This window comes from Myotis daubentonii, chromosome 1 (assembly GCF_963259705.1).
Source record: "Myotis daubentonii chromosome 1, mMyoDau2.1, whole genome shotgun sequence".
Lineage (NCBI taxonomy): Eukaryota > Metazoa > Chordata > Mammalia > Chiroptera > Vespertilionidae > Myotis > Myotis daubentonii.
In genome coordinates, this window is record NC_081840.1 from 104,074,514 (window position 1) to 104,099,533 (window position 25,020).

The window sequence follows — 25,020 nt, forward strand, 5'->3', positions numbered from 1 at the left end:
CAAGGGCACATACCTTGGTTGCAGGTTTGATCCAATGCCCTGGTCGGGGCTCAAGCAGGAGGCTACCAATTGATGTGCCTCTCTCACATTGATATATATTCATCTATCTTTCTCTCTTTCTCTCTCCCCCTCTCCCCCTCTTTCATTCTCTATAAAAATCAATGGAAAAAATATCCTCGGGTGGTGATTAACAAAATAAAAATAAGAATGGATTTTAGATTCAAGTCTTGACAAAGTCTCCCAAGAAGTTGAAAATACATCTCACAACGGGGCTTCACATAAATCCTCAGGAATTTAAATTTGTACTTGATTGATATTTCATCCTTGTGCAGGGGTAAGAAAGAAAATAACACCAACCTAAGACCACTATACCAATAAGATTGGTACTTGAATCTATGGGTTTGGCCTGTGTAATGGAAGAACCAGGTGGTTGGGTCAGATAATAAGATGAGTTATCATGCCAAACTTCAGATAAGCAGGATCTTGGCATGTCTGTTAGAGGCTAAAGTCAAATGAAATACCAAGCAGCTCAAGGAGACTTTGATCACAGTGTGGTCAGCTCATCATCAAATACCCAAAAGTTCAGTGCCCTGAAGAGGAAAAGACTCTAAAACAAAAACTAAAACTCTCTGCTGGAAGACTATTTGCCTGATGACTGCTATCAAGGTCTAAAGTAGTTTGCTGTTATTTGTTATTCTCATATTTCTACAGAACATTTAAACTTTCCCTAAGGTTAAAATAAATATATAAAAAAAACAACCCCATTACACATTTCTTCTACAAACAAATTGTGGTTTTAGGCAATGTTAATCAACAAAAAGAATTAAACAAGAAGGCTTTACAATTATCCATGACCTTATTAATGGTGCCATTACTTTTAAGATTTCATTTGTTGGGTTGCTTATGTCACCTCAGCCTTTAATTTCACTGATGCATCTCTAACTATATTAGAATAGCTTAATGAATGGTGATTACTTGTTTTTACTCACCAAGATTTAACATTTGCAGAACATATAACACCAGAGCCATTTAATTCACACATGTATAGATTTACACTTTAAAACTGAGCCTTTATTAGAAAAGTATGACATGAACCAATATGACGTAGTCTGATATAATTAGGGCTGACTCTGAAAAGGGGGATCTTAGAGCCCACAAACACCATGCTCAGGGCTTAGACTGCATCGTGGAGACAGTAAACTACCATAGGGTAATTTAAAACTAGGGAATGAGATGTCATATTTCTATTTTAGATAGAAAGTTTCAGCTATTGGGTGAAGTAGGGATTTGAGGAGAGCAGGGATAAAGGCAGGGAGGAAAATTAGGAGACTACTGCCAGTATCCATGTGTGGTGGTATGAAGGAGAGAAAAGATTTGGAGTGATTTAGAATGTAAAATTGGTAAGCCTTATCACTGACTGATCCTGTGGGGGGGAGGGGGAAAGCCGGATGCAAAGAAAGGCTTATGGCTTGAGCAGATGTGTAGGTGGTGATAGCATTCTCTGACATTAGGCTCATAAAACTACAGGAGGTTTGGAAAGAAAATGATGACTCTGGCTTTGAATTAAGTTTGGTTTAGGCATTCAGGTGCCTGAGAGACACAGGAAGCACACTTTCCCAGCTGGTCCTTAGCTCCAGGAACCTGGGGCTTCAAGGAGAGGGCTAGGATAGTATCAGTGCCACCTGGTAGCTAAACCAACCCAAAAGAACACCTAGGGCAGTGGTCGACAAACTGCGGCTCTGCAAACTGCAGCTCACAAGCCACATGTGGCTCTTTGGCCCCCTGAGCGTGGCTCTCCCACAAATACCGGCTCTTCCACAAAATACCGACTTCTGCGCATGGGCCACAAAGTTTCAATCTCACTGTACGTGCACGCCCGCACATGGTATTTTGTGGAAGACCCACACTCAAGGGGCCAAAGAGTGGCATGTGGCTCGTGAGCCACAGTTTGCTGACCACAGACCTAGGGTATAGCAGTAGTATGCAGCTATTTTCCTAGGGAATTCAACATTAGAGGGCAAGTGGAAGAGAATTTTAAAGAAATGGTTAAGAAATAATCAGAATGGAAGGCAGAAGCAAGAGAGGGCAGTAGCACCCATGGAAGCTAAGAGAACAGTTTCAAGAATGCCAAAGAGAGATCTGGAATGAAAAGAATGGCAGTGCTTACTGAATTAGGAATCAAGGGGGCATTAGGAAACTAACTGCTATAACCAGCTCCCACAAACTAGTGCCTTATGATAATACACATTTATTATATTCCATGGGGCCCAGTGCATGAATTCGTGCACCTTGAAAGGAACTGTGGGCCACGAGGCTTCGGTGAGCACAGGGCGGGTCTTGGCCCATCTTCCATGCTCACACCAGGCCCCTACCCCCATGGCCACTGGTCCCGTCTTCCTGCAGCCCAGCTCCTGCCACTGCTCCCACGTGCTGATGGCCCCTGTCCCGCTCACACCCGCTGACAGCGTGGGGTGATTGGGGCCAGTGCCAGCACTGGGTGCAAGCAGTGGCTCCAGCACCAGCTGCAGGTGCGAGGGGTGGCTGCAGGCCCCAATCACTTCTCAGGAGCAGGGGGAGGTGGATAAGCCCTGAGGGGTGATTGGTGCCAGCAGCAATTGGTGCCACCCGCTGATGGCTCTGAGCAATCGGGGCCAGCGCCGGGCACCGGCAGTGAGTGTGAGCAGCAGCTCTGGCACTGGCAGCCGGTCGGAGTGGGGCCGGTGCTGGCAGCAGGTGCGAGTGCTGGGCAGGACCATGGTACATGAGAGCAAAAAATTTTCAGTAACCACCAGAGGCTTGGTCTAATGACACTGGCGCCCTGCCTTGGTCTGGCGCCCCTTCTTATCTGCTCTATCATTCCACCACAGCCGATGCCCACCATGTTCCGTGCTCTGCCACCTGCTGCTGATGCCCGCCATGTTCTGCACGCACCCCCTGGTGGTCAGTGCATGTCATAGCAACTGGTTGTTTGGTTGTTCCACTGTTCGGTCTATTTGCATATTAGCCTTTTATTATATAGGATAGTTCTGGAGATTGAAGTCTAAAATGGGTTTCTCTAGGACCAATCAAAGTGTGGGCAGGGCTGAGTTCCTTCTGCAGGCTCTGGGGAGCCAGGCCTTTTCCAGTTTCTAGAATCCACTTGCATCCTTGTCTCAAAGCTAGCAGCTACCTCGCATCTCCAAACCCTCTCTGACTTTGACTCTGCTGGCCCCTTATTCACTTACAAAGATTCCAATGGTCCCATCTGGATATTCCAGGAAAATCTCCCCATTTTAAGATCTTTAACTTAATCAGATCTGCAATGCCCTTTTTGCTATACAAAGTAACACATCACAATTCCAGGGATAAAGGTGTGGGCATCTCTGGGGAACTGTCATTCTGGGCCCCTTGCCTACCAGAGTAAACAAGATGTGGGAAAGAAGATGCAGCAGTCAATATCAAATCTAGATTAATCTTTCAAGAAGTTTGGATTATAAGTGAAGAGGAAAAATTGGAGGAAAATAGAGGATAAAAAAGGATTTTCTTAACATGATAAAGACATTAGCATGTTTACCAGCTATGTGGAAGTGTCAGCAGAGAGGCACAGGCTGAAGGAAGGGCTGAGAGGCAGGAATAGGGCTGAAATCTGGCAGTGTTCACAGAGCTGCTTCTGAAGCAGGGAAAGATGTAGCCCAGGTGCAGATGTAGGTGGGTGGTAGGTGTGAAGATGCGATGTATATTGAAAGGAACAACAAAGTTTGGAACATTTGCTGAGGTGAATGGAGCTGGCCACGATAAGAAATGGACAGCTAAGGATCTGGAGATGGGCCAAGGTAGAGCACGTTGATTAGCAATGGCAATAGCTCCAACATGCAAACCTCATGCAACAATGAGATTGACTACATTGAGAATTACTTTCTTACATTTCAAGAAAAGCAGAGATAAATAATACCAAGTAAATATAAGTAAATAAAGTGGTATTTGACTTTTTGAATAGCAAATACAACTTTGTTATATGACCCAACATTTCAAAAGAGCATGCATTTAATAGCTATCTGTATCTAAGGAAAGTAATTTTGTTCTGTGTTTGGCAGAATTCCTTTTGACACAGCTGAATTCCAGTTTTAATGATGGAAAAACAAGTTCACAAAGGTCTTTTCATTTAAAATCATCATTTTTCTCTTTAGTGGTAAAAAGACATGTAAAAAGCATATGATTATGGTATTTATGTTTCCATTAAGGTGCCCTCAACAAGCAGGGGGAGTGTAGCCTACTATTTTCCTGCTCTTTAAATTTATAGCAGCACAGTACCTATTTCAATTATATGTGAGGACAATGCACTCTTGGTGGCATACGATTGTATAGTGACAGTTAGCAAATGTCTACTAGAGCTGTCTTTCTGTGAGGTTTTTATCTACACACTCTGGTATTTGGATATAAAAATATGAATTACATGGTATCCTCAAGTAAAAAAAAAAGCATTATTAACCAAAATTTATTTCATCATTTCTTTGTTAGAATTCAAAGCATACTAAAATTTTTAATTGAAATTGTATAACTCATATGAAAAGAAATTTTTTGGTGTCAAGAAATACTCAATAGCCCTGACTAGTTTTGTTCAGTGGTTAAAGCATTGACCCACAGACTGAAGAGTTGTGGGTTCAATTCCCAGTCAAGGTCACATACTTCGGTTGAAGGTTTGATCCCAGTTAGAACACAAGCAGGAGGCAACCAATCCATGTGTCTCTCTCACGTTGATGTTTCTCTCTCTCTCTCTCTCTGCCCCTCCTCCCTCCATTCTACTCTCTCTAAAAAATCAATATCCTCAGGTGAGGATTAAAAATAAACTAATTAATTTAAAAAAGGAAATACTCAAAAATGTTTACAAATATTACGAAAGGCTGATCTTTTAAATAATATAATTATTAAGTCATAGGTGAACAATGGAAATTTATTAATGCCAAGATAAAGCTGTGTCCAAAATGGAAATTATAATTTACTAGAGGCCTGGTGCACAAAATTCGTGCATGGGTGCAGTTCCTAGGCCTGGCTGGCAATTGAAATGCGAGCATCTGGCATGGAAGGACAGATCCCAGCTGACCTCTGGGCCCTGGACAGCCCTGGGTCCCCAGACCCTCACGTGCCCCCCCCCCCCCCCCTGGCTGAGTCATTGTGCCCCCACCCGGCTCCCTCAGCACCTGGGAGCTGGGCGGTGGCCCTGTCCCCCTCCGCAGCTGCTGGTCGCCATCTGTGGGGCAATGGGGCCCCGTTCGTACCAGCCTTGGCCTGGCACTGCCCACTCACCTGCTCCACCATTCTTCTGCAGTCCTGCTCTCATCGGGGCCCATTGGGACCAGCAGCACTTCCACTGCCCCCTGCTGCCAGCTCCGCATCTCGGACGCCCGCCATATTTTGTGCCACCTCCTGGTGGTCAGCACATGTCATAGCGAGCGGTCAAACTCCCGGTCGAACTCCGAGTCGAGGGGACAATTTGCATTTTAGACTTTTATTATATAGGATTTAACAGCTTCACTATTAAGAGACCTTGATAAACTAACTTACATTGGAGTCCCAATTTATTTTTTCATTAGCCCAAGAGCAGTGCTTTTCAAAGGGTGTATGGGCTGGCGGTATCACGGTCAGTTGAGGAGCTTGTTGAAAAGGTGGGTTCTAATAAGTAGATATAACTCTGGTAAACATATATGCACCCAATATAAGAGCATCCAAATACATAAAAAAAACTTCTGGATGATATCAAGGGAGATATCGACAGCAATACAGTCATAGTACGGGACTTTAATACTCCACTAACACCACTGGATAAATCCTCTAAACAAAAAAATCAGCAAAGAAACGTCAATCCTAAATTGACTCACTAGATCAGATGGAATTAATTGATATCTTCAGAACATTTCACCCCAAAGCCACAGAATCTACATTCTTCTCAAGTGCACATGGGTCATTTTCAAAGACAGACCACATATTGGAATACAGGCAAAGTCTCTTCCAAATCAAGAAGATAGAAATTATATCAAGTATCTTCTCAGATCACAATGGCATAAAATTAGAAATCAACTACAGTAAATACAATGAAAAAAATCAAACACTTGGAGGATAAATAGCATGCTATTAAACAATGATTGGGTTAAGAAAAAGATCAAAGTAAAAAACATCCTGGTAAAAAAAGACAATGATCACAACAATCCAAAATCTATGGGACATAAGCAAGTGGAAGAACATACCATGTTCATGGATTGGTAGAATCAACATCATTAAAATATCCATATTACCCAAAGCAATCTACAGATTCAATGCAATCCCCACTAAAATACCAATGGCATATTTCAAAGACCTAGAACAAACACTCCAAAAATTCATATGGAATGAAAAAAGACCCCAAATATCCGCAGCAATCCTGAGAAAGAAGAACAAAGTTGGAGGGGTTACAATACCAGATATGAAGCTATATTACCAAGCCACAGTTCTCAAAACTGCCTGGTACTGGCACAAGAACGGACATATAGACCAATGGAATAGTACAGAGAACCCAGAAATCAACCCAAGCCATTATGCTCAATTAATATTTGATAAAGGAGGAAAGAGGGTACAAAGGAGTCAAGATAGTCTCTTCAATAAATGGTGTTGGAAAATTTGGTCAGATACATGCAAAAAAAAAAAATGAAACTAGATCACCAACTTACACCATACACAAAAACAAACTCAAAATGGCTAAAAGACCTAAATGTAAGACAGGAAACCATAAAAATCCTACAAGACTCCATAGGTAGCAAAATAGCATACATATGCTATAGCAATATCTTTACAGACACAGCACCTAGGGCAATGGAGACTAAAGAGAAAATAAACAAATGGGACTACATCAAAATAAAAAGCTTCTGCACAGCAAAAGAAACCATCAATAAAACAACAAGAAAGCTCACTGCATGGAAGAACATATTTGCCAATGTTAATCTCCAAAAGTTATAGGGAACTCATACAACTTAAAAAAAAGAAGAGAAACAATCCAATCAAAAAATGGGCAAAGGACCTAAATAGACACTTTTCTAAAGAGGACATACAGAAAGCTGAGAGGCATATGAAAACATGCTCAAAGTCACTAATCATCTGAGAGATGCAAATCAAAACAACAATGAGGTACCATCTCACACCTGTCAGAATGGCTATCATCAACAAATCAAGAAAAGACAAGTGTTGGCCAGGACGCAGAGAAAAAGGAACCCTTGTGCACTGCTGGTGGGAATGCAGACTGGTGCAGCCACTGTGGAAAACAGTATGGCGTTTCCTCAAAAAATTAAAAATGGAACTCCCATTTGACTCAGTAATCCCACTTCTAGGACTATATCCCAAGAAACCAGAAACACCAATCAGAAAGGATATATGCACCCCCATGTTCATAGCAGCACAATTTACAATAGCTAAGATTTGGAAATAGCCTAAGTGCCCATCAGCAGATGAGTGGATTAAAAAACTGTGGAAGATCTACACAATGGAATACTATGCTGCTATAAAAAAGAAGGAACTTTTACCATTTGCAACAGCATGGATGGAACTGGAGAGCATTATGCTAAGTGAAATAAGTCAGTGAGAGAAAGATAAATATCACATGATCTCACTCATATGTGGGATATAATGATCAACATAAACGGATGAACAGAAATAGATCCAGAGACAAATGGCAGGGGATGGGAGGGGAGTTAGAGAGCAACCAAAGGACTTGTATGCATGTATATTAGCATAACCAATGGACACAGACACTGGGGCAGCAGTGGGGGCTTCCACTCGGGGGTGGGAGTGAATGGGCGGGGGTCAATGGTGGAGGGGGGGGCAGGGAAAGGAGATATATGTAATACTTTAAACAATAAATACAAAAGAAAAGAAGAATGTCCTGACTGGTTTGGCTCAGTGGATAGAGCGTTGGCCTGTGAACTCAAGGATCCCAGGTTCCATTCCAGTCATGGGCACCAAAAATAAATAAATTTAAAAAAAGAAAAGAAAAGGTGGGTTCTTAGCCCCCAAGCAGATCTACTGAATCAGAATACTTCTTCTGAGAGGAGGTCAACAAAACTGCATCTGTGCAAAGCATGTCATCCAGGTCCTTTGTATATGTGCTAAAATTTGAAAAGTCACTATTTTGGAACACTGTCTGTGACAGTTCTTAAGATCGTGATTCCCGCCAAGGCAATAGTTTTGGTTATAAGATCTCTATAATATAGTGTGAAGTCAGGGAATGTGTTCCCTCCGTCTTTGTTCTTTTTCCTCAGGATTGCTTTGGCTATTCAGGGTCTTCTGTGGTTCCATACATATTTGAGGATTTTTTGTTGTTTTTGTTCTATTTCTGTGAAAAATGCCATTAGGATTTTGACAGGGATTGCATTAAATCTGTATATTGCTTTATAGATATGACCATGTTAACAATGTTTTTTCTTCTAATCCATGAGCACAGAATATATTTCCATTTCTTTGTGTCTTCAATTTCTTTCTACAATGTCTTATAGTTTTCAGTATACAGGTCTCACTTCCTTTGTTAAGTTTATGCCTAGGTGTTTTATCCTTTTTGTTGCAATTGTAAATGGGATCATTTTCTTCAGTTCTTTTTCTGGTATTTCATTTTTAGTACATGGAAACACAATGGATTTTTATAAACTGATTTTGTATCCTGCAACTTTACTATATTTGTTTATTGTTTCTTATAGTCCTTTAGTGGAGCATTTAGGGTTTTCTAGATATACAATCATATTATCTGTAAAAAGTGAGTTTTACTTCTTCATTCCCTACATGGATACTTTTTATTTCTTTTTCTTGACTGCCCTGGCTAGGACTTCTAGTGCTATGTTGAACAACAGTAGTGAGAATGGACATCCTTGTCTTATTCCTAAGAGGAAAAGCTTTCATTGTTTTCACCACTGAGTATGATATTGGCAGAGAGTTTGTTATAGATGGCCTTTATTACATTGAGGTACTTTCCTTTTATCCCCATTTTATTAAATGTTTTAATCACAAATGGATGTTGTCAAATGCTCTTTCTGTATCTATTGATATAAATCATATAATTTTTATCTTTTATTTTGTTAAGGTGGGGTTCACATTGATTAATTTTTGTATGCTGAACCATCTTTTCATCCCTGGCATGAACCCCACTAGATAGTGATGTATTATTATCTTTTTAATTTATTGTTGTATTTGATTTTGCCAGTACTTTGTTTAGGATTTTTGCATCTGTATTCATCAGAGATACTGGCCTATAATTTTTGTTCTTTGTGTTGTCCTTGCCAGGTTTTAGTATCAGGGTAACGTTGACCTTGTAAAATGAATTAGAAGCATTGCCTCCTCTTTAATATTTTGGAAAAATTTGAGATGGATAGGTATTACATCTTTTAATGTTTGGTAGAATCTGAGCCCAGAAATAAACCTACACATATATAGGTAACTAATTTTTGAAAAAGGAGGCAGAGAAAACAATGGAGGCAAGAAAGCCTCTTGAATAAATGGTGCTGGGAAAACTGGAAAGTCAAAGCAAAAGAATGAAACTAGACTACTGTCTGACACCATACACAATAATTAACTCAAAATGGATAAAAGACTTGAACATAAGACCTGAAACAATTAAATACATAAAAGGAAATATAGGCACTAAACTTATGAACTTTGGTCTCAGAGGGGTTTTTGTTAACTTGACCCCAAAGGCAATGGATGTAAAAGAAAAATAAATGAATGGAACTACATCAAACTAAAAAGCTTCTGCACAGCAAATGAAAAATAAACAAAACAAAAAAGCAGCCCTGGCCAGTGTGGCTCAGTTGGTTGGAGTGCAGTCCCATGCATCAAAAGGTTTTGGGTTTGATTCTTAGTTGGGGCATGTTTGGGAGGCAATTGATCGATGTTTCTCTCTCTCTCTCTCTCTCTCTCTCTCTTCCCCTCCCTCCCTCCCTCCCTCTCTCCCTCCCTCCCTCATATCAATGAGAGCATATCTTTTGTGGGGATTTTAAAAAAGCAACTAACTAAATGGAAAAAGATATATGCAAATGATACCTCTGATAAGGGGCTAATATCCAGAATATATAAAGAACAAATACAATGCAACAACAAAAACACAAACAATCCAATTTAAAAAATGGGCAAAGGACCTGAATAGAGACTTTTCCAAGGAAGACATAGAGACAGCCAGCAGATAAATGAAAACATGTTTAACATCACTAGTTCTATGGGAAACCCTAATCAAAACTTCAATGAGATACCACCTAACATCTGTTACAATCGCTATTATCAATAAAACAAGAAATAAAAAGCATTGGAGAGGAATATAAATTGGTGCAGTCACTATGGAAAACAGTATAGAAGCTCCTCAAAAAAAGAAAAAAAGAAATAGAGATATCATAGGGCCCAGCAATCCCTCTTATGGTTACCCGCAAAATTTGAAAATACTTATTCATAAAGAAAATATGTATCCCTATGTTCATTCAGCATTATTCACAATAACCAAAACATGAAAATAACTGAAGTATCCTTTGATGGATAATTGGATAAAGATATAGTACATATATACAAGGAATACTACCCAGCCAAAAAAAGATGAAATACTGCTATTTGTGACAACATGAATGGATCGTGAGAGTGTCATAAGTAAAATAAGTCAGATAGAAAAGGACAAGAACTATATGATTTTACTTATGTGGGATATAAGACAAAAAGCAACAAGTGAACAAACTCATAGACACAGACAACAGAATGGCAGAAGGATGGTTACCAGAGGGTAGGGATAGGACAAAGAGGGTAAAAGGGGTCAAACATATGGAAGGTTATTAGATTTTAAGTGATGGGAGACACAGTGGAGTAGATGTTGTGTGATAAAGTTGTACACCTGAAACTTATAAAATATTAACCAATATTATCCAAATATATTTAATTTTTAAAAATCAAGATTCTTGCCTGCCTGCCCTGCCTAGAGATAATGATATAAATAGGAATATCAACATTTTAGACAAGGTTTGAGCTGTTTAAGCCTCCATATCTCCATTGAGCATTATAAGCTTGGAATCAGCAAGAATTTTATGAAAGTAGAATATGAAGAACTTCAAATAATTCCATAAAAGTAAAAAATGGAGACTTCCAAATTGTCAAAGGACAGATGGAAATTGATTGAGATCATGTTTTTACACCACTATCCCCTTAGTCACTCTCAGATAAGCCATTTGCAGCACTTTTATTCCAAACATTTATACTGTCAAGGCATTTGTTCTACTGAACTCAGTAACTCCTAAGTTAAAGAGAAAACTGTTCAAGATATGATGTGATTTATGGAGAACACTTAGAGGTCAAGCTATTTAATGACTGAAGAGGTATCCACTGAGTTGCATCCCCAAACTTTGTAAAGTATAAGGAATAAAACCTATTTTTATTCATTTCTGTTTTATTCCTTGCTTGTTTCTGCATCCAGATAAGAGTGCAGTGCTTTCCTGAGACCAAATGCCTGTTTCCTAACTAACAATAGCAACATCAAACACTTCAACAGTGCTTACTGTGGACAAGGTACTATGCTAAATGCTTTATGCGTGCTAACACACTCAGTCCTCCCTAAGCTCAAGAGGTCTGAGTCTGTTATTATCCCATTTTGCAGATGAGGAAAATAAAGCATAGAGTTCACCCAGCTGATGGTGGAAAAGCCCAGAATCAAATGCAGGCAGTGTGGCTCCATAGTTCATGCTCTTGTACTTCACACTCAGCTGTCTCCTACTTTAGAGCAGAATTGTTGCTAGCGGGAGGAGTTCCCTGCAGATAGTAGTATATCAGAGTTAAGGATCTATGCTAGTAAACCTGATTTATAACACTTCTTTAAGTAAAAGCTAAACAAAAAACAAAAAATTGAGCAGCAATGGAGAGTTCTGACCATTATTTGATTTTACAAAATACTGTGGAGATGTTTGACCAGGGCATAGTTCTCCAATATGTAGACAATTCTTTTTATCTAAAAATGATAATTTCCTTTGAGCTCCTATGTGCATGATCACTGCACTCAGATTGGTTGTGGCTCCATGAAATAGAAAGCTAATGGAGGGTGATTTAAAAAGTAAGGGGCTCATATGCAGCAGGTGTGGCTCAGTTAGTTGAGCATCATCCCATGAGCCAGGAGGTTGCCAGTTTGATTCCCAGTCAGGGCACATGCCTGGGTTGTGGGCCTGATACCCAGTTGGGGATATCATGTTTCTTTCTCATTGATGTTTCTGTCTCTCTTTCCTTCTCCCCTCCTGTCTCTGAAATCAATAAAGACATACTTTAAAAAAAGTAAGGGGCTCAGTTCCAAAGATAATAAGGAATAGAGGCTGCACCTGCCAGGAATAGATGAGGCTGTTTATTTCTTGCTCCATGTGGCCTTCATGTGAACCCCACCTTGGAGCACCCATCAAAATTCCAGGAAGGGAGAAGGAAGAATGGCGAAGGGAAAAAGCTGAATCGGAGCCACTTTAATCAGAAAAAAGCTTTGTAAGGAAGTCCAATCCTAGACCATTAGTCACATGGTCACCTTTTACTACAGGGGAGCCTGGGATATTGAAATTTTTAGCTGGGCACATTGATAGCCTGAACAAAATTAGGATTCTATTAAGTAAGGAAGAAAAGAGAAGAGGTATAAGACAGGCAACTATAAGTGTCTTCCACAGTGGAGGAGAAAGAGGGGAAAAGAGAGAGTACCATATCAGACTGCATTCTCACCAGCTGAAGACACAAAAACCAAATAGAAAATGCACTCTTGCCAAAGAAATACAGAATTATGAATTATTTACAATAGCTAAATCTTGAGATCTCTGGTTATGAGCAAGATAAAAGATAAGTACACCAACAATTCTGTGGGTTTCAGCCTTGTTATTCATATACAACAGAAGGGCAGGGTCAGCTTCTCTTGGAAAAATCAAAATGTTACCAAGGGCATGAAAAATACAAAATACTGGCAACAGTGACATTGTGACCAAAGCATACAGTCAGATAATAGCTCATGAGTCAATCAGATTAAACAGGCATGAAAATATTTCTAGACATCATATGAAGCTTTCCTATAAAAAGTATTTTATAAATAACACATGAAATCAAGAGAGTGTCCTATTTCAACATTAAATTCACACTATTTAATACATTATCCCTGGCTATTTCCATGTGGGGCTACCAGGTCCACATTTCTGACTATAAGATTAATCAAACTGATTAAGCAATGAAATTCAGAATACCGCTTTCTCACCGAACAAGGAAAATCTCAGAACAAATTCAGGCTATGCTTCAGATTGTCAACTGACTGCCTAGACTCCCATAAAATAAAAAAATCCGAATTATAAAGTTCATCAGACACCAATTGCAAATTTGGGTGAAATTTAGTTAATTGATAGGAATTTCTTTGTCATGTATATTCTTCATATAAGCTATACTCTCTGAGGACCTTTCAGTTTTATTTTCCATTTAAATAATTATTTTTTAAAGAGTTAACAGAAGCATATTCTAGGTCATCTTATTGGTATGTTATTTCACTGTCTCCATTTGAGTTTACAAATATGAGGGATCAAGAAATGTTACTTTCACTGTCTATTCACTTCTACGTCTTTTAATGAAAATAGAAGCAAGTTGGACTTGCTGCATAAATGATGCATTGATGAAGCATACACAGGTCGAAGATCACCACATACAGACCTGCAAAGGAACTGCAAGACTGGACTAAGAAAAGTAGAGGCAGCCCCTGGCTTGTAGATTCAGGCAAATAATCTCAAAGGAACCTGCCACACAGCAGCCACCATATTTATGATTTGTGAAAGAGTTTAGATTAAAAACACGCACATTATTGACCATATTAAATTACTGTCGCTCATTTGAATGTAATGGTTTTGCTGTTATGTTTATATTTAACTTGTAAAGATGTTTGGTTTTACAGTTCTATAATGGCTATAAGCAGAATGAGTTTAGTCATATTTTATTTTTATATATTTAAGTAACATTTTAATCAAAACAACTGAATTCTATATGGCAGTATCGAAAGACTTTCCTTTTAAGAGTCTCTACACTACACAAGTCTAAGAAACACTTTTCTACAGTTTTTCTCTCTGACAGAAAAAGACAACAGAGGTGATGACATTATTTCTAAGTCAAATTTATATTAAATTCCCAGTTTGTGAAGAAGTACTTCACAGATGCACTAAGTCCCCACTTTTTGGATTAGAAATATAACCATTTAATGGCATCTTACTCTCTGCAAACAAACAAACAAACCTAAATGTACATTTCTCTGATCCTTTTTAAAAAAAATTATCTCTCCCTTGAGTTGTAAATGTCTTAGAAATGCTCTAGGATACAATTGCAGGAGGGAGAGGCAGGGTGGGTGGAGGTGGAAAGAGTATAGAGGGAATGAATAGTGATGGAAAAAAATAAAATGAAAAAAATGTGTGTATTTTTTAAAAATAAAAGAAATGCTCTAGACGAAATACCTTTTGGGGGGGACAAATGCATAGAACTGTACAATCCCAACCACTCGCCTGCCTGCCTGATTGCCCCTAACTGCTTCTGCCTGCCAGCCTGATCACCCCTAACCACTCCCCTGCCAACATGACTGATACCTAACTGCTCCCCTGCTCGCCCAATCACCCCTAACTGCCCTCCCCTGCTGGCCCGGTTGCTCCTAACTGCCCTCCCCTGAAGGCCTGGTTGCCCCCAATGGCCCTCCCCTGCAGGCCTGGTCCCGCAACTACCCTCCCCTGAAGGTCTGGTTGCCCCCAACTTCCCTCCCCTGCCAGCCATCTTCTGGCTGTGGGTGCCACCATATTTGAGGATGTGGCAGTCAATTAGTATATTCCCTCCTTATTGGCTGTGGGCACTGCCATCTTTGAGGGTGGGGCAGTCAATTAGCATATTTCCTCCTTATTGGCGCTGCCATCTTTGTGACAGTGAGGGTCAATTAGCATAATCCCTCTTTATTAGATAGGATGAATGGGTTAGCAATGAGATCAAGAAATAAATAAAAAACTTCCTGAAAACAAATGAAAATGAACACAGAACAACCCAAAATCTCTGGGACACAGCAAAAGCAGTCCTGAGAGGGAGGTCATTAACACTACAGGCATTCCTCAAAAAACAAGAAAAATCAGCAATAAACTATTTAATTCTACAAACTAAAGAACTAGAAAGAGAACAACAACAACAAAAAGTCCAGAGTAAGTAGAAGGAAGGAGTTTTACCAAACATTCAAAGAAGAACTAACACCTATACTCCTCAAACTATTTCAGAAAATCCAAGAGGCAGGACACTTCCAAACTCTTTTTATAAGGCCAGCATTAGCCTCATTCCAAAACCAGATAAAGACACTAAAAAGAAAGAGAATTATAGGCCAATATCTCTGGTAAACATACATGCCAAAATGCTCAACAGAATATTAGCAAATCATATCCAGCAATACATTAAAAAGATCATACACCATGATCAAGTGGGATTTCTTCCAGGGATGCAAGGCTAGTACAATATTTGCAAATTAATAAATGTGATACATAACATAAACAAATTGAAAGACAAAAATCACATGATCATATCAATAGATGCAGAGAAAAATTTCAACAAAATGCAACACCCATTTTTGATAAAAACTATCAGCAAAGTGGGAATAGAGGGAGCATATATCAACATGACGAAGGACATAAATGACATACAGCCAACATTATACTCAATGGGCAAAAACTAAAACCATTTCCCCTATATCCCCTAAGAACAGAAACAAGACAGGATGCCCACTTTCACCACTCCTGTTCAACATAGTACTGGAAGTGCTAGCCATAGCAATCCGACAAGAAGAAAAAATAAAAGACATCCAAATTGGAAAAGAAGAAGTAAAAGTGACATGATATTGTACATCGAAAACCCTAAAGACTCCATCAAAAAACTACCAGATGTAATAAATGAATTTGGCAATGTAGCAGGATACAAAATTAACATCCAGAAATCTACGCCTTTTTTATACACCAGCTAGAGGCCTGGTGCACAAATTCATGCACTAGTGAGGTCCCTCAGCCTGGCCTGCAGGATTGGGTTGAAACTGGCTCTCTGACATCCCCGAGGGGTCCTGGATTGTGAGAGGGAGCAGGCCATGCCGAGGGACTACACCAGTGCACAATTGGGGCCAGGAAGGGATGCAAGAGATTGGCCAGCTGGGGAGGGATCACTGGAGGGCTCCAGGGCATGTCCGGCCCATCTTGCTCAGTCCTGATCGGCCAGATTCTAGCAGTAAGCTAACCTACCAGTTGGAGTGTCTTCCCCATGGTAGTCAGTGCACATCATAGTGACTGGTTGACTGCCCCCTGGTGGTCAGTGCATGTCATAGCAAGCAGTTGAGCAGCCTTAGCATATCATTAGCATATTATGCTTTGATTGGTTGAATGGATGACTAGACGACTGGACACTTAGTATATGAGGCTTTTAGTATATAGGACTAGAGGCCCATTGCACAAAGAGATTCGTACAATAGGCCTTCCCTTCCCCTGGCTGCCAGCACCAGTTTTCCTCTGGCACCCGGGACCCAGGCCTTCGCTCCAGCCAGAGCCTTCAGTCTTCGCAGCTCCAGACGGAGCCTTCAGTCTTCGTGGCTCCAGATGGAGCCTTCAGTCTTCACTCCGCTGCTTCGCCCCTATGTATGCAAATTAACTGCCATCTTTGTTGGGTTAATTTGCACACTCACCTGATTGGCTGGTGAGTGTAGCGGAGGGATGGTTAATTTACATGTTTGTCTATTATTACGTAAGATATTGAACTCACAGAAAAAGAAAGTAAAAAAACAATCCTGTTTACCATTGCACCAAAAAAATTAAGATACCTGGAATAAACTTAACTAAGGAGGTAAAAGACCTGTACTAGGAAAACTACATGATGTTGAAAAAAAATAGATAGAGGAAGACATAAACAAATGAAAGAATATAGCGTGTTCATGGATTGATAGAATCTACATCATTAAAATGTCCATATTTCCCAAAGCAATCTATAGATTCAACGCAATCCCCATTAAAATACCAATGGAGTATTTCACAGACCTAGAACAAACTCTCCAAAAATTCATCTGGAATTTCAAAAAACCCAAATAGCTGCAGCAGTCCTGAGAAAAAAGAACAAAGTTGGAGGAATCACAATACCAGATATCAAGCTATATTAAAATGCCACTGTTTTCAAAACTGCATGGTACTGGCACAAGAAAATACATATAGACCAATGAAACAGAACAGACAACTTAGAAGTCGACCCAAGCCATTATACTCAATTAATATTTGACAAAGGAGGCAAGAGCATACAATGGAGTCAAGATAGTCACTTCAATAAATGATATCAGGAAAATTGGACAAATACATGCAAAAAAATGAAACTAGACCACCAACTTACAACATACACAAAAATAAACTCAAAATGGATAAAGGACTGAAACATAAGACAGGAAAGCATAAATATCTTAGAAGAAGCCATAGGCAGCAAAATAGCAGACATATGTCATATGTCATAGGATAATGGAAACTAAAGAGAAAATAAACTTTTTATGAGACTACATAAAAAAAAAAAATCTTCTGCACAGCAAAAGAAACCATCAACAAAATAACAGGAAAGCCCACTGCAAGGGAGAACATATTTGCCAATGTCACTCCCGATAAGGGTTTAATCTCCAAAATTTACAAGGAACTCATACAACCTAACAAAAGGAAGAAAAACAATCCAATCAGAAAATGGGCAAAGGACCTAAATAGAATCTTTTCGAAAGAGGACATACAGAAGGCCAAGAGACATATGAAAACATGCTCAAAGTCACTAATCATCTGAGAGATGCAAATCAAAACAACAATGAGGTACCATCTCACACCTGTCAGAATGGCTATCATCAACAAATCAACAAACAAGTGCTGGCCAGGATGCAGAGAATAAGGAACCCTTGTGCACTGCTGGTGGGAATGCAGACTTGTGCAGCCACTGTGGAAAACAGTATATAGTGTTTCCTCAAAAAATTAAAAATGGAACTCCCATTTGACCCAGTAATCCCACTTCTAGGAATATATCCCAAGAAAAAAGAAACACCAATCAGAAAGGATATATGCACCCCTATGTTCATAGCAGCACAATTTACAATAGCTAAGATTTGCAAACAGCCTAAGTGCCCATCAGCATATGAGTGGATTAGAAAACTGTGGTACATCTACACAATGGAATATTACACTGCTGTAAATAAGAAAGAACTCTTACCATTTTCAACTGCATGGATAGACGTGGAAAGTATTATGCTAAGTGAAATTAGCCAGTTGGAGAAAGATATATATCACATGATGTCACTCACTTGTGGAATATAATGAATAACATAAACTGATGAACAAAAATGGAGCCACAGGAAAAAAAATACTTTAGAATATAATACAAGTAATCCTGTATTTGTAGATTTTTAATATTTCCTACAACTTTTTTAATATTATACTATGTTAGTACAGTTTGGTAACATTATTATATTTAAATTATTTTTCTTGAAATATTAATGTTTATTATATATAACTAGGGGCCCGGTGCACGAAATTCGTGCACTGGGTGTGTGTGGGGAGGGGAGTGTCCCTCAGCCCAGCCTGCCCCCTCTCACATACTGGGAGCCCTCAGGCGTTGACCCCCATCACCCTCCAATCGCAGGATCGGCCCCTTGCCCAGGCCTGACGCCTCCGCCAGAGGCACAGACCCCCATCACCCTCCGATCGCCTGATCGGCCCCTTGCCCAGGCCTGACGCCTCCGCCAGAGGTGTCAGGCTTGGACAGGGGACCCCCATCTCCCCCTGATCACTGGCTCTGGCCCCCGCCCAGGCCTGAGGCCTCTGGCCCAGGAATCATACCTGGGCAGGGGACCCCCATCTCCCTCTGATCGCTTGCTCCACGCCCCGCCCAAGCCTGACGCCTCTGACCCAGGCTTCAGGCCTGGGCAAGGGGACCATCATATCCCCCCAATCCCCGGCTCCGCCCCCCGCCCAGGCCTGATGCCTTGGCCAGAGGAGTTGACCCTCATCACCCTCCGATCACCAATCACCGGATCGGCCCCTTGACCAGGCCTGAGGCCTCTGGCCTAGGCGTTCGGCCCGGGCAGCGGGGACCCACAGCTGCAGCGGCCCGGCGATCGTGGGCTTCGCTTTAGGCCCAGGCAAGGGACCCCTAGCTCCCGGGACTGCCAGCTTCGACCCTGCCCAGCTCCCATCGCTGGCTCCACCCCTACTTCCTGCTATCAATGGCCAGGGCGGCAAAGGTGCCCAATTCTCCGATCATGGCTGGGGGGCAGGGCAAAGGCGGCCCCAGGGCCGCCTTTGCCCTGCCCCCCAGCTCTTAGCTCCCCCCTGGGTTTCCGATCACTGTCAGTGGCAGGGGGCTTCTTCCTGCTTTCCCTTTCGCCTCCCTGCATTGTGCTTACATATGCAAATTAACCGCCATCTTGTTGGCAGTTAACTGCCAATCTTAGTTGGCAGTTAACTGCCAATCATAGTTGGCAGTTAACTGCCAATCATAGTTGGCAGTTAATTTGCATATAGCCCTGATTAGCCAATGAAAAGGGTATCGTCGTACGCCAATTACCATTTTTCTCTTTTATTAGATAGGATACTAGAGGCCTGGTGCACAAAAATTTGTGCACTCGGGGGGACGGGGGTGTTCCTCAGCCTGGCCTGTGCCCTCTCGCAGTCTGGGACCCGCCGGGAGATAACGCCCTGCTGGCTTAGGCCTGCTCCCGGGTGGCAGAGGGCAGGCCCAATCCCTAGGTGCAGCCCCTGGTCGGGCTCAGAGCAGGGCCGATTGGGGAGTTGGGTGCCACCCCGTGTCATGCACAGAGCAGGGCGGATCGGGAGGTTGTGATGCCACCCTCAGTCACACTCAGGGTAGGGCCGATTGGGGGGTTGGGGCACCGCCCCCTGTCACACTCAAGGCAGGGTCGATGGGGAGGTTGTGGCGCCACTCCCTGTCACGCACAGAGCAGGGCCAATCCGGGGGTTGGGGTGCTGCCCCCTGTCACGCACAGAGCAGGGCCCATCAGGGGGGTTGGGGCTCCTTATCCTGTCATGGCCAGAGCAGGGTCGATCAGGGGGTTGGGAAGCTCCCCCCTGTCACAGAGTAAAGCCCATAGGGGAGTTGGGGCACTGCCCCCTGTCACCCACAGAGCAGGGCCGATCAGGGGGTTGGGGTGCCGCCACTGTCACACTCAGGGCAGGGCCGATGGGGAGGTTATGGCTCTACCCTGTCACACACAGAGCAGGGTCCGTGGGGGAGGGGGGATTGGGGCGCCTCACCCTGTTACACACAGAGCAGGGCCGATCAGGGGGTTGGGACGCTGCTCCCTGTCACACACAGAGCCGCAGGGCGATCAGGGGGTTGGAAAGCTCCCCCCTATCAGGCACAGAGCAGGGCTGATCAGGATGTTGGGGCGCCTTCCCCTGTCACGAACAGAGCAGGGCGGATAGGGAGGTTGTGGCCCCGACCCCTGTCACACACAGAGCCGCAGGGCAATCAGGGGGTTTGGGCGTGGCCCCCTGTCACACTGGTCCCGGTGCCGGGAGGCCTCGCGGCTCCGCTGATCCCAGTGCTGGGAGGCACATTACCCTTTTACTATATAGGATAGAGGCCTGGTGTATGGGTGGGGTTGGCTGGTTTGCCCTGAAGGGTGTCCTGGATCAGGGTGGGGGTCCCCACTGGGGTGCCTGGCCAGCCTGGGTGAGGGGATGATGGTTGTTTGCAGCTGGTCACACACCCTTCAGGGTGGGGGTCCCCACTGGGGTGCCTGGCCAGTCTGGGTGAGCGGCTGAGGGCTGAAGCTCCCAACTGCTCCTTTTTTTCTTGTTTTTTTTTTTTTTTTATTCTGGGCCAGCTTTAGCTCTGGCTCCAGCTCTGAGGCCTCTGCTGCTGCTGAAAGCAGGTATCTGGTTTGTTTGGGTTCTATAATCAAAACAATGTATAACTCCAGCTCTGAGATCCCGGCTCACTGAAAGCAGGTTTCTGGGGTTTTGTTTAGCTTCTATATTTGGTACAATGTTTCAAACTGCAGGCTCAGGGGCCGGCAAGGCAGTTGGGGAATGTTGGTTTCCTCCATCACTGAAGCAAGCAATCCTCATGTCAGTTTTAAGCTGCCTGGCTGCCGGCCGCCATCTTGGCTGGCAGTTAATTTGCATATTGCCCTGATTAGCCAATGGGAAGGGTAGTGGTGGTACACTAATTACCATGTTTCTCTTTTATTAGATAGGATTATTATATTTAAAATTGTTTTTTTTTTTTGGAAAAAATGGCTGGCAGTAAATAAATAAAACAGACTCCTTGCAAAATGCAGCAGCTAAATAACACATAGATGCTATAGATGACATAATTGCAGTACATGTGTTGTCTTACATGGGTACTGTAGACCAACTGTACCAGTGTGAGACATGGAAACTTATTAGAAATGCAAATTGTAGGCTCCACTCCAGACCCACTGCATCAAAATGTGGGCGAGGGTTAATCAATCTGTGTTCAGGTGATTCTGATGCACGCTAAAGCTTCAGAAGCACTAGTTTTAAATGAAACTTGTTCAAAGTCCAGCTTCCATATAGATCAATGATGATATAAAACCATTATAAGCAAAAGCAGTAACAAGAGGGAAATTTATTACAGGCAATCTCAAGAAACAAGAGAATTCCAAGTAAATAACTTAACATTACATCTTAAAGAACTAGAAAAAGAAGATATCCCAAGTCAGCAGAAGAAAGGAAATAATAAAAATTACAGTAGAATTGAATGAAATAGAGAACAAAAAGACTATACAAAATATTAATAAAACAAAGATCTGGTTCTTTGAAAAAGATTATTAAAATTGACAAACCCCGGCTAGACTAAGAAAAAAATGTGTAAAGTCCCATATAAACAAAATCAGAAATGAGAGAGAAGTCACCACAGACATACAAAGGATCATACTAAAATATTATGAAAGACTATATGTCACCAAATTCAATACCCTAGAAGAAATTGATAACTTTTAGAAATATATAACCTTCCTAGACTAAATCATGAAAAATTGGAAAATCTAAATAGACTGATCAGCAGTGAGGAAATTGAAACAACCAGCAAAAACTTCCCAAAAAATAAAAGTTCAGGAACAGATGGCTTCACCAGTGAATTCTACCAAATGTTCAAAAAGATTTGAAACCTATCTTTCTCAAACTCTTCCAAAAACTTGAACAAGAGGCAATGCTTTCTAACACATTTTATGTGGCCAATGTAACCCTGATACCAAAACCTAGCAAGGATAACATAAAAAAATGAAAACTACAGACCAATATCTCTGATGACTACAGATGAAAGAAATCCTAAACAAAATACTAGCAAATCAAATACAACAGTACATCCAAAAAATAATACATCATGATCAAGTGGGGTTCATTCCAGGGGCAAAGAATGGTTCAACATATACAAATTAATTAATATAACATACCACATTAACAAAAGAAAGGATAAAAATAATATGATCTTATCAATAGATGAAGAAAAAGCATCTAATAAGATAAAACATCCATTTATGATTCAAACACTCAGCAAAATAGGAATAGAAGGAAAGGACCTCAACATAATAAAGGCCATAAACCCTCAGCTAATATTATATACAATGGTGAAAAACTGAAAGCTTTCGTCTTAGATCAGGAACAAGATAAGGATGTCCACTCTCACCACTCTTATTCAACATAGTTCTGGAAGTCCTAGCCAGAGCAATAAGGCAAGAGAAAAAAAAAAAAAGGCATGCAAATAGGGAAGGAAGAAGTAAAACTGTCACTTTTTGCAGACGATGTGATTCTGTATACAGAAAAGTCCAAAACTTACCAATAAAACACAACTATTAGAAATAATAAACAAGTACAGTAAAGTTGCAAGTTACAGAATCAATGTACTGCCTTTCTGTATAGTAACAACAACATTGTAGAAAAAGAAGGGGGAAAATTTCATTTTGCAACTGCAACCAAAATAATAAAATACCTAGGAGTAAACTTAACAAAGAACATGAAAGAACCATATACTGAAAATTACAAAGCATTATTAAGAGATTGAAAAAGACACAACAAATGGAAAAATGTCCTGTGTTCATGGATTGGAATAATCAGCCCAGTTAAAATGGCCATATTACCCAAAGCAAAATACAGATTTAATGCAATCCCCATCAAAATCCCAATGTCATGTTTAAAAGAAATAAAAAGAGAAATAATCAGATTTGTTGGAACCATAAAAAAACCCAAATAGCCAAAGAAATCCTGAGAAAAAAAGAATGAAGGTGGAAGTATCATACTACTTGACTTCAAATTATACTACAGAGCTACGATAATCAAAACAGCATGTTATTGGCAGAGAAACAGACACACAGAGCAATGGAACAGAATAGAACCAAATGTATATGGACAAATAATTTTCAACAAAGGATCCAGAAATACACAAAGGAGTAAAGATAGTCTCTTCAATAAATGGTGCTGGGAAAACTGGAAAGCTACATGCAAATGAATGAAACTGACTTACAGTTTGTCCCCATGTTCAAAAATTAATTCAAAATGGATCAAAGACCTAACTATAAGACAGGAAACAATAAGTTACATAGAAGAAAATATAGGTACCAAACTTATGCACCAGGTAATAGAGAACATTTTATGAATTTGACCTCAAAGGCAAGGGAAGTAAAAGCAAAATTAAATGAATGGGACTATATCAAACTAAAAAGCTTCTGCACAGCAAAAGAAACTGAGAACAAAACAAAGAGGCAGCCAACCAGATGGGAGATGATATTTTCAAACAGAAACTCTAACAAAGGTTTAATTTCCAAAATATCGAAAGAACTCATATAACTCAACACCAAACAAACAACCAAATCAAAAAGTGGGCAGAGAACCTGAAAATACACCTCTCCCAGGATGTGGGAAAAAAGGAACCCTTCTGCACTGCTGGTGGGAATGCAGACTGGTGCAGCCACTGTGGAGAACAGTATGGAGCTACCTCAAAAAACTAAAAATGGAACTCCCATTTGACCTAGTGATCCCACTTCTAGGAATATATCCCAAGAAACCAGAAACGCCAATCAGAAAAGATATATGCACCCCTATGTTCATAGCAGCACAATTCACCATAGCTAAGATTTGGAAACAGCCTAAGTGCCCATCAGCAGATGAGTGGATTAGAAAACTGTGGTACGTATACACAATGGAATACTATGCTGCGGTAAAAAAAAAAAAAAAGGAACTCTTGCCTTTTGCAACAGCATGGATGGAACTGGAGAGCATTATGCTAAGTGAAATAAGCCAGTCAGAGAAAGATAAATACCACATGATCTCACTCATTTGTGGATTATAGAGAACAACATAGACTGATGAAAAGAAACAGATCCAAAGACTGAGAAACAGTGATCAGGCTATCAATCCCCAGAAGCAAAGTAGGGGAGGGCGGGGGTAAGGGGAAGAGATCAACCGAAGGACTTGTATACATGTATATAAGCCAAACCAATGGACATGGACAACCAGGGGTATGGGAGCATGAGTGTGTGGGGCGGGGGGTGGGGGGGAGGTTGGGGGTTAATGGGGGGGGGATGAGGACACATTTGTAATACCTTAATAATAATAAAAATAATAATAATAAAAATTTAAAAAAGTACACGCCCTAAAAAAAAAATACACCTCTCCCAAGAAGACACAAGAACAGCCAATCCTATCTAATAAGGATGGAATATGCAAATTGACCATCACTTCACAACAAAGATGGTGATGCCCACAGGCAATAAGGAGGGAATATGCAAATTGATGCAACAAAGATGGTGGCAGCTGGGTCTGGACGCTTGCATTGTTGCTATGGTGACAATGCAGGCATTCCACCTTGCCCCAGCTACTCTGGGCCTCTGGGCAGCGCGCGTAGGCAGAAGGTGGCTCCAGCCAGAGCAAAGGTGGTGCCCGCAGCCAGGGGAAGGAAGGCCTATTCTTGCACGAATTTTCGTGTGTTGGGCTTCTGGTAGATATATGAAAAGATGTTCAA

General features: G+C 41.2%; 1 protein-coding gene and 1 long non-coding RNA gene across 26 annotated transcripts in view; one reads left to right on the forward strand and one right to left on the reverse strand.

Moving 5' to 3' along the window:
* LOC132211217 (uncharacterized) overlaps positions 1-25,020 on the forward strand; it is a 1,824,365-nt gene that overhangs the window by 1,773,084 nt on the left and 26,261 nt on the right. The gene's annotated exons all lie outside the window — the stretch shown is intronic.
* PARD3 (par-3 family cell polarity regulator) overlaps positions 1-25,020 on the reverse strand; it is a 780,879-nt gene that overhangs the window by 174,195 nt on the left and 581,664 nt on the right. Inside the window, exon 23 of one of the 25 annotated variants that reach the window (XM_059655882.1) lies at positions 5,542-5,649. The exons of the other annotated variants lie outside the window; for them this stretch is intronic. Coding sequence (XP_059511865.1) covers positions 5,619-5,649 — 31 coding nt within the window. The 3' untranslated portion in view covers positions 5,542-5,618. Of the gene's footprint in view, positions 1-5,541; positions 5,650-25,020 lie in introns of those variants that run through there. 25 annotated transcript variants of the gene reach the window in all.